Genomic DNA, 10,162 nt, shown 5'->3' with positions numbered 1-10,162 from the left:
TCTTTCCCTCCAGTATATCCAAGGGTTCACCTTGATAGTGCCTTCTGCTCTTTGAAGGCCGAGACCCATGGGCCTGAGCAAGGCTGAGGGCCTTCTGAATATGTACTGGGCTGTGAAAACTTTACCATGACTTTAGAACCATTTCTCAAGCACTTGGGTGCACACGGCACAGGCCTGGGGGCATTTTCTGCTCCGAGCTGCAGTAAACCTCTCTGCGCCTCAGCTTTCTCATCTTTAAATGGCTTACTCAGCCTAAATCAGTGGAATTCAAATGAGATCAGTGAAACCAAGATAGCTGATATGCCAACCCTTCTGCTGGCCTCTGGGTCATGGAGTTTTCATTAGTTTGCTTTGTTTTGTTTTAACTTCATTTTCATACAACTTCTTAGAAAGAAAGAATTCTGAGGCTTAGAAGAAAAAAAAAGGTGAGAAAAATTGACCTTGGTAATCCTTTTCCAAAGAGCTCCTGGAAAAGATAAATCTAGCGTTTAAGGTCAGGTGAAAGAACTTCTTTTAGTAGCTAAATCATTTCTCTTTCCTTCTTGTCCACCTCACCACCACCTCTGCCCAACAATAACAACACACACATACACACACTCTCTCACACACAACCGTGTTCCTACCGCCTTGGTTGTGCCCTTAACCCTCCCTCGGCTGGCCTTTTCCAAATAAAAAACAGAGTACTTGCCTTCTGATGTTTCTAAGAAAGACTCAAAAGGCTGTGAGTGACTTTATCCCAAAGCGCTATGCAAAGGACCACCAAAGCTCAAGACCGGGCCTTGATTGCCTTCCCTCCTGTGGAAGATTACGTTATTATTCCCAAATATGACCTCTCCGTGGAATGGGTTCTCAATCCTCGCCCATTTCACATCTCTTGTGCTGCCTCCTTCAAGGGGGAACACAGTCCCACCACATGGAGAATGGCCTTGGTTGTGGGACTTGCTTCAGCCAATGGCATGTGAGAGACATAGGCATGTGTAGGGAGAAGTGTTCAGAGCCATGGTACATTTTCTCTGTTTTTTTTTTTTCCTCCTGCTGTGAGAACAGTATATCTCAAATAGGGACTTTTCCTAATCCAACACCCTGGAAGATAGAAAACATATGAGTAACTCTATAGATGATGCTAGTGACTCACTTCTGACATGGAATACCATCAGGAAATAAGCTTTGTTACAGTAAGGCAAGGCAATTTGAAGATATTTGTTACTGCAGCTGAGCTAACTGACTGACTGATACACTTCCTGTTCATGCCCCACTATTCTCTATAGCTATAACAAAGGCAGGTGAGGTTTGACTGCTACTCTAGGAGAAAGTTTCAGGAATAAAAAGCTGATCTTGCACCTGGGAAGTTCTGGCTTTTTTGTTTTTTGGAGAGGATTCTGTTATGGGGTGCGTGTGTTCCCCAGAAAGACAGAAAGCGATAGAGGGACAGAAAGTGAGAAATTACCCCTCCCAGGGGGGATGGCCATGCCGCAATCCCTTCTCCTCCATTCTCCTCTCAGGATCTTGGGCACACACACACACGTGCCTGGAGTGAGTTTAAGCCACCAGGTCTGAGACTCGAACCGTGGTCATCCACATGGGAGTCTGGCAACATAGCCATTATGCCAACTGCTGGTCCCCATCACCTAGGAAGTTCTGGATCCATGGATTACCCCAAGGGAAGGTGGAGTGGGAGCTGCCCAAGAAAAAATGTTTTAAAGATTCCAGTATCTAAGAATCAGAATAGGCAAATAAAGGGGGAACTTGACCTTCAAATAACCCCCTACACACACTCACACACACACACACACACACACTCACATCCCCCACCTTACCCTGGAGATGGTTTTGTTGAGTAGCCCCATGATTCCTGATAAGTCAGCTTCTAAGTTGAATATGTTGGTGAGACCAATCTGGGAAAGTATCTCTTCCAGGGTGTATGTTCCGGAGATGGAAAACCTTGGCAAATGCAAATCCAATAGACTAGAGAGAGGAACAGACAGAGAAATGGTGATGTCTCATTATTATACAGTCTATCCTTGTCCTGCCCGTTAGCACCTGAGCTGTAGGAGAGAGAGACATTTCTCAGGGTGAGGACTGACCAGTCCTCCTGCAACACTCCTGCTATGGCAGAGCACTCTGCTGCCCAGACCTCCCTGCTCTTCAGGGTCCATGCAATGCCCTGTGGCTGGGTCTCAGCCCTTGGTACAGTCTGATGTCTCCATCACCTCCTCACATTTACGGAGGGCTTTCCAAGTGCCAGGTGTTGGGATTAGAAGTATTTAGGAGGCTTGACTGAGTGAACTCACATAATGGCCATATAAGAGACTTCTAAAACTTCATGGGAATAGAATTATAGTATAAGTTTATGTTGGTAAAATATTTTGAACTCCATGCAGTTTTTTTTTTTTTTTACAATATGCATTATCCATGAACTTTTGGAAAATCCCTTGTTTTTTTTTACAATATGCATTATTCATGAACTTTTTGAAAATCCTTTTGCTATTACCATTTCCCCACCTCCATATTAGATTCATTAGCAAGTTCTGTTTTCTCCAGCTGTACCCTAAATCCATTGTTGGCATCCCTTAATACAAGCCACTATCATCTCTCACCTGCCTGAGCTTCAGTTCTCTTATCTATAAAGTGGCATGGGGACACCTACTCTCTGGAGACATTGTGAGGATGTGCTGAGGGACTGTGTGTGTCATGTGTGAGTCCCAAATAGAGAGGATAGCTCTCCCTGCTGTGCCTGGTGAGCCTTTATAGCCAGATTGCCATTCTGAGTTCACAAGTTCCTTTTGACCCAAATAAAATCTGTCCTTTTCTCCCTGGGATTATTATTCTCCTTATTGTTTGACAATTGCCTTGAGACCTGCAAGCCTGCTTAGTTAATACTCTTGGAAGCTTCTGCTTCTAGTGAATTCAGATTGAAGAATCTAATTCGGATTAGAGAATCCCTACCAGTTTAACTCTAAGGCACTGTGAGGGTCCAAATAAATAACTGACATGGGAGAGCATCTTAGACTATTTGACAAATTTCCATAGGCAACATATATTGCCAGTCTGGTGGAGCTAGGTTGGAGCACTGAGTAGAGTCTAGTGGAGATGGAGCTGATAGAGGGGCCTGACATGCAGTAGGTGCTCAACAAATGTGAATGAATAAACAAATGAAGTGCCAGGAAGCATGATTCCGCTAACAGAGCTAACATTCTTCACATCTGCATGTGCAGGTCCACCCAGGAACCAAACCCTGATCTTCAATGTCTTCCAGCATTACAGAGCATTGCACTACCCCTTCACCATCACAGCTGGACCATAACTATTCTTTTATATATTTATTTTTCATGAGTGCACAAGAGGGAGACAGAGACAGACAGACAGATAGAAAGATAGCACCCCAAACAGGATCTTGAGGCCATGATCCATCCCAACTTAGCCAGTCCTGGGTCATGGGCATGCATATGCCCAGTGTACTCAGGGATGTCTTTAGATGCAAACCTAGAACCTTTCCAGAGGTCAGCTCCACATAATATTGTGTTTTACCACTGCACCACCATTCAGCCATGATTATTCTTAATAACTGTCCTTGATCTGTCCTTTTGCTATACTTAAGTACCTTCTAGTAAGAGATTATTATTAAGAAGGAAACAAAAGGAAAAGAGATTGAAGTTAGATAGACAACTAGGATGGTCAAAACGCAGTGAGCACTTAAGTTTCATGTATTAGTTTGGGTTCTCTGTGATTATTAACTCAATTTTATTAATTCTCTGAGTACCCCCAGTGAAAGAGGTATCACGTCCATATTTTTACAGCTAAGGAAATCTAAGGCCCAAAGAGGTGAGAAAATTATACCAAATCTCAGTTAATAAAGGAAGACAATGAGTCAAACTATCTAAGGCCCAAAGAGGTGAGAAAATTATATCAATTCACAGTTAATAAAGGAAGACAATGAGTCAAACCCAGCAGCTGAATTCTTCTGAGAAGTTGATTGAAACTTGCTTGAGTTCATGGACAACATCTGCCCAAGTCCTTCACCCTGGAGCTTACCTGGGCAGGAACAACTGGGCCCATTTTCTCAGGGTCTCTGGCTGCAGAGTGGCCTCCACCTGCTTCATTTTCCCAGGGTCAGGGAGGATCAGGAGCAGCAGGGCGTTTCCACTGTATTCTATCTGGAGGACGGTGCAAGCCATCTCCTGGTCATAAAGGAATCTGTGCATTTCCTTTTGGTGCATGATGGGGACACGGAGAGGGGTCCTCTCATCCACAAAGAAGCTACCCTGCTTCTGGGTCTGGTAGTGATTGAAAGGATGCTTCCACTTAGCTTAGGACAAAAAAAGCAAATAAAACTATGATGACACATTCCAAGAGAGCAGCTCTGGGCAGACGCACATAAAGCCTCTTGAGTACATGAGGATACAGCAAAGAAGTGGCCTGGATACAGAAACAGGAGGCCAGTAGCAGGCTGGCTCAGCCTCTAGAGCAGGCACCAGAGTTTGAGCACTAATGGCCACGATTTTAGTGCTTTTAAGAGGCTGAAAGTTATTCCCATCTACTAAACACCATCCATGTGTGACGAATCATCTTTTCAAATCATCACAGAAATTAATAAGAGGCAAATATCGTGTTCCCCACTTTAGGGAGGAGGAAACTGAGTCTCTGAATTTATCTCAACAGTCCAGTTTGCGCAGCCATTGAGGTAGCTGAGTTGGACTGGAGATCTGACTCGGACTCCACAGCTCAGGGTCTCTGCGAACGTGGAGACAGTCCTTTCCTGCCAAATGCCTCTGGATAAGCAGCCTTCTACAGAGTAGCTCGAGAGCTTCTGCCCTCTCAATTTCCTAGTATTCAAACTGAAAAAGGAGAAAGAATCCAGTTCATAAAATGGAATGCATAATGCAAAGACCCGTTAATGTACAGTTGGAAGCATGGCCATGTCCACATGTGTGGTATCTTCTCTCTTCTTTCTTGTAATCTGCCCTCACAACCACCTCCTGGAAGCACTGGTCTTGGAGACAGGGGGAGATGACAGAGTCATCCTATCCTCTTGTCACACACTCAATCAATAACTGAGTATTGGTGGTCCTGCCTTCAAAGCCCCAACTTTATTCAAGGCCATCATCATATTTACTGTGGGTCACTTTTGAGAACCCCCTAAGTTGTCTCTTCTCTCTCTTCCTTCCTCCTTTCCGAACTATTTTATAAATTGTAGCCAGATTATCTCCCCAAAACATACGTGATTGTGTCACTTGGCTGCCTAAAGCTCCCTGGCCATTTGGAGGCTCTTTGGATAAAGTCTAGGATCCTCAAGATGGCTCAGCCACCTCTGCACTGCAACTCTCAGCATTCATCCTGCTTCCCTCTACTGCATCCTATGTTCCAGTCAAATTCAGTTCTTTAAAGAACAATGACTTTTCTTTCACCGGGGCCTTTATATATGTTGTTTTTCTCAATCTGAACCTTTCTCCCTCACCAATCCCACAGCTTCTTCCCCTGAGTAGATCTAGCCCACTCTTCATGTGTCAGCTAGATACCTCTTTTCCAGGAAGCCTTCCCTTGCTCCCCGGTTTTAGATGGGTGTTTCTTTTGGGAGCTCCTTGGCACCCATGATGCATCATCATCCCTCTGAATTGTGTCATTTCTGTTTATTTCCACCCCGTGTGGGACTTGACTTATGTGAGGGCTGGAGAGCCCTATCATATTCATAGGCCTTCCCAAGAGGCTGACCGAGTCCCAAGAGGCTAGAAAAGAACCCGATGGCAGTCTCTCTTTAGTCAGAGCACTGATTTGCAGGGGAGGTGGTGACGATTCTGTCTGAGCAAGCCTTACCTTTGAAGAAGATATAATTCAAGAGAACCATGAGTGTGTCTTGGTTGAACTCTGGGAGGCAGCCCACGATTTGTCCATACGTATGCTTTCTCACGTAGTTGTTAATCTGCCTCCCAGTTGCAGCAAAATCCGTGAAGTTGGCAGAGAAAGCAAGAGCTCCATAAAGCTCCTTGGTGTTGTCCAGGAAGTGCCGCTGGGGCTTCAGCTGCCTGTCTAGGAAGAGGGAGGTCCCTACTTTCAGTTCAAGTTTGGGGCTCGGCAGGCTGAGCGTGTGGATGAGGCTCTGGAAGCCCTGGTGGATGTCGGCTTCTGAGGTCTCTGTGAGGTTGAAGCCTAAGCCCTCCAGGATCTGAGTTGGGGTGTCAGCCTGGGCCCCAAGAGAGAGCAGGGCCAGGGCGGTAGAGATGCTCACCGGGGAAAAGAAGATGTTTCCTGGGCTTTCTGCCGCCAGCTGCTTATACAAACGCAAAGCGAAGTTGGTGATGGTGGGCGTGACTTTGTGGTAGGCAGGGGTTGGTTCTGAGAGCTGCTGGCTGGGAGGTTGAGGCACCACAAGACTCTTATCGCCATGAGCAAGAAAAGGCTGGCAGTGGACAGAAGCCAGGATCCCTGTTCCCAGTAGCCACAGCCAAACTGGCCCCATCCTCTGAAAACAAGATGGTGGGCATGTCACTTTCTCATGAATAGTTACAGTTCTCCACTGCTCACACAATAAACTACGCTATCCAAACTGTGTCCCACAGGGGTGTCACTGGCACACTGCAGAGGACAGGGTGGTGGACTCTGGACCCTCCCCTCCAAGGCTGTGGTCAGAACAGCAACCCGTTATCGGCTTTATGTATTGATAGGTCTTCGTGACTGTAGTGCGTAAAGGACTCTGGACTACTCAAAAAATTCCCACAGTGCATCCTCCCCCTCTGCCTCCCTAACTTCCTTTCTTCTTTTTGTCTCCTTTTCAGTCATTCTTTCAACCATTCATTAACTTTCAAGGCTCTCTCCGCCCCAAGCCACTTTGATATCCAGTATCCAGTGGGAAAAACAAGTGTAATACGTCATTTCTGATTGCATAGAGTTGAGGTAGGCTCTAAGTGGGGGACTGTCGACAGTTAAATAAGCAAGTGTTCGGGCACTGACAGTGGTAAGGCTAGGCCTTCCTTCACCTAGGTGTGGCCACTCACCGCAGGTGTGAATTGGGAGGGACAGGATGACGTGCAAAGCTGCAGTCAGGCTCCAAAAGGAAAAGGAACATCCCTGCACACCTGGTCTTTGGTAGCTGGAGTGTGGCTGTGAGAATTAGCCATCCGGGCCATGCGGGTGCGGGCCGGCATGAGGGATGGCAAAGCAGTGGACTGCTAGAGCCTGAAAGAGTGGAGAGGGGACCCTGTGTCTCATGTCCTGCAAAGCCTCTACGCCTGGAATATCTCTTGTCACATGCAGCGGTCGAAACCTCTCTCTTCACTGATGTAGGGAAGATGTCATAAGATGCCTGTGCTGAAGTCCTGGTCCCCACTGCCCCGGAATGTGACCCTGTCTGGAAATGGAGTCGCTACGGGCATAATTAGTGAAGTGGGAGTGCTTAGAGCAGGCCGCTGTATGCAGGGGAATTTGGACACGGACACACACAGGGAGGAACGCCCTGCAAATGGAAATCAGGAGGATGCTTCACAAGTGAGGGAGTGCCACAGATGGCCGGCAAAGAACCGGGAGTGGGGGAGAAGGCTGGAGCAGGTTCTCCCTGCCAGATCTCAGACCAACCAGCCCTGCCGACACCTGTTCTTGGACTTTCAGCCTCCAAAACCACAAGGCAAGACATCCCTGCTGTTTCAGTACCACCCAGTGTGTGGCACTTTATTAAGGCAGCCCTTGCAAACAGATGTGCTTTCACCGGTGCTTAATGAAGTTATTACCCATGCGGGAAGGGCCTTCGGTCCACCGCTAGGTGTTCAAAGTGATGCATGCTCAGGAAGGCTCCTTGCTTCAAGGCGGGAGTGCAGTGTAGACCATGCTTCCTCTACTCACCCTGCTCCATGTCTACTGCCCCCTTCCTTTTCACCCGCTACACCCCGACGTCCTCACACTGCCAGCTTACCACCTTGCCCCTCCCAGACCTTGGTGTCCTTGGTCAGGGGAGCCTCGCTCTCCTGCTCCCTCCAACATCGACCCTTCCCCTCGTTGTCCCACTGCACGGCACCTGCCTGCTGCTGACACCCCCTCCCTGTTTGTCCTGGTAACATTCGTGTCTCCATCGACACCTCTAATACTTCTGCCCAAGTCAGTGACTGCAGATCGACCTCGCATGCTATGGCAGTGTGGGAGAGACTGTATTTTGCAGGGAGTTTACGGCCCCTGGTGCCCTAGGGACCCTGTCCCTCAAACCACCAAGGCCAGTGGTCAGAACGTATCTCATGATCTGTTGTGTTGAAATGCGCCTGTGGTCAAAGTCCTGCTGGGCTTCCCAAGGCCACGCCCTCCCTCCCTCCAGCACAGCTCGGTGTGGCTCACTTACTGACAGTTTCTGTACCCTGAGTTTTCTTGGATGGAACTTTGAAAGATGCATGATAATTTTTCAATTTTAAATTTACACTACCCCTGAGCAACATAAGAAAGCAACACGGGTGCAACCATTTTTGGTTCATTCTTTACATCCCATTGAATCTGCACAGTTTGGCATCCCAAGGATTCCCAGACAAGCAGAAGGATCTACTTCCCAAAGAGGACTGCATTGTAGAGCAGGGGGCCTGGGTTTGAATCAAGGCTCTGAGGACATTTGCTGTGTGATACTCTGCAAAGGAATTCTCAACTCATTTCTCCCTCTGCGGAATGTGAGCACTAATGCCTATTTCCTGAGGGAGAGCCTACTGAAAGTTTAGATAACACACAACATACAAAACACCTGGTAGCAAAGATTGTTTTCTTCCCTTTCTTAAAGATACCAAATTCCACTTCATTCGTTTTTCAGAAAGATCCCGAAGAAAAAGTAAGAACCTTACTCAGTCCCCTTTATTTGTTGATTTAAGAGATTTTTGCTATCGTGCATGTGTGCTTACCAAAGAGACAAAGAGAGACAGAGAGAAAGTGAGAAATCACTCCCCGGGGTGGAAGGCCAGGTTGCAATCCCTTCTCTTCCATTCTCCTCTTGGAAATTTGGGCATGCACACACATGCGCCCAGTGTGAGTTTCAAGCCGCCAGGTCCAGGACTGTAACTGTGGTCAACCACATGGGAGTTCAGCACCTTAACCGCTACGCCACCTGTTGGCCCCCAATGTTCGCATTTGTAGTAAGGGGTTATTCTGCCATGTGGATATTAGATACATTGCATCACTGGTATCCTGCAAGAGGTGTTTACAAATGCAGAGGGAGGGGGTGTTAGAAGGGGGTAGAGTGATAATTTGGATTGTCTCAACTACCCACCAGTGGAGGGGTTGTTACTGGAGCTTAGCAGGTGAGAGTCCCTCATGCAGAGACTCTTGAAAGGCCCAGAACAGTCAGAGTCAATGAAGAATGGTCCTGCCCAACCCCACTGGCACCTTCGAGAAACATCTCTTAGCCATGTTGTATGTGTGGGGAAACTGAGACTCAGTTTACAAATCCAGGGAAGAGGCAGGAGTAAGATTCAGATTCCAGCCCAGAGCTCTTGAGCATGACCCTTTTCACATTACAGAGCTGGCACACCTCTATGGCACATTGTCACTTTGCTCTGGGTGGTTTTTTTATTTTCTCCTCTGACTGCCAGGACTATTTAGGGTTCCTCTCTCAAAATTCTTTTTTTTTTTTTTTGGAGAGGTTTTTGCTATAGGACGTGTGCACTCGCCAGACAGACAGGGAGAGACAGAGAGACAGAAAGCAAGAAATCACCCCCCAGGGGGGATGGCCACGCCACAATCCCTTCTCCTCCATTCTCTTCTCGGGATCTTGGGCACGCATGTACACGCGCCTGGTGTGAGTTTAAGCCAACGGGTCCGAGACTCGAACCGCGGTCAACTACGTGGGAGTCCAGCGTCATAGCCATTACGCTAGTTGCTGGGTTCCCTCCCCCCCCCCCAAATTCTTGAAAGCCATGTTCTCCATAACGTTATTGAAAACCTGAAATTCCTACTTCAAGACTCTGTGGCAGTACAGGATTGCAATTTTCTTCAGGGGATTCATTTCTCCCATCCCTACTGCAAAGTGAAAAAGAGAAAAGAGGGAGGGTGACAAAGAGAGAGAGGAGAGAGAGGGCGGGGGGAGAGTGAGAGGCAGCCGCTGCCCTGCCTTCACTGGGACAAGCACAGTACTCACAGAGCGGTCTCTGGGCTGGGCCCCGGATCCTCAGCACTGCATTGCCTCCTACCAGCGGGAAAATGGTGTCGG

General features: G+C 47.5%; 1 protein-coding gene across 2 annotated transcripts in view; it reads right to left on the bottom strand.

Annotated features, from left to right (window-relative positions):
* Positions 1-10,162, bottom strand: part of SERPINA11 (serpin family A member 11) — an 11,056-nt gene extending 894 nt beyond the window's left edge. The window contains exons 1-5 of one of the 2 annotated variants that reach the window (XM_027767088.1): positions 10,091-10,162; positions 5,812-6,457; positions 4,033-4,306; positions 1,818-1,965; positions 441-466 (exon numbers count right to left, since the gene is read on the bottom strand). In XM_027767088.1, coding sequence (XP_027622889.1) covers positions 441-466; positions 1,818-1,965; positions 4,033-4,306; positions 5,812-6,454 — 1,091 coding nt within the window. In that variant the 5' untranslated portion in view covers positions 6,455-6,457; positions 10,091-10,162. The remainder of the gene's footprint in view (positions 1-440; positions 467-1,817; positions 1,966-4,032; positions 4,307-5,811; positions 6,458-10,090) is intronic. The other variant, XM_006165379.2, reaches the window with a different exon arrangement.

This window comes from Tupaia chinensis, unplaced genomic scaffold, assembly GCF_000334495.1.
Source record: "Tupaia chinensis unplaced genomic scaffold, TupChi_1.0 Scaffold143913_1, whole genome shotgun sequence".
Classification (NCBI taxonomy): Eukaryota; Metazoa; Chordata; class Mammalia; order Scandentia; family Tupaiidae; genus Tupaia; species Tupaia belangeri.
The sequence above is the reverse complement of the archived record's forward strand: the minus strand, read 5'-3'. Positions and strand labels throughout refer to the sequence as shown.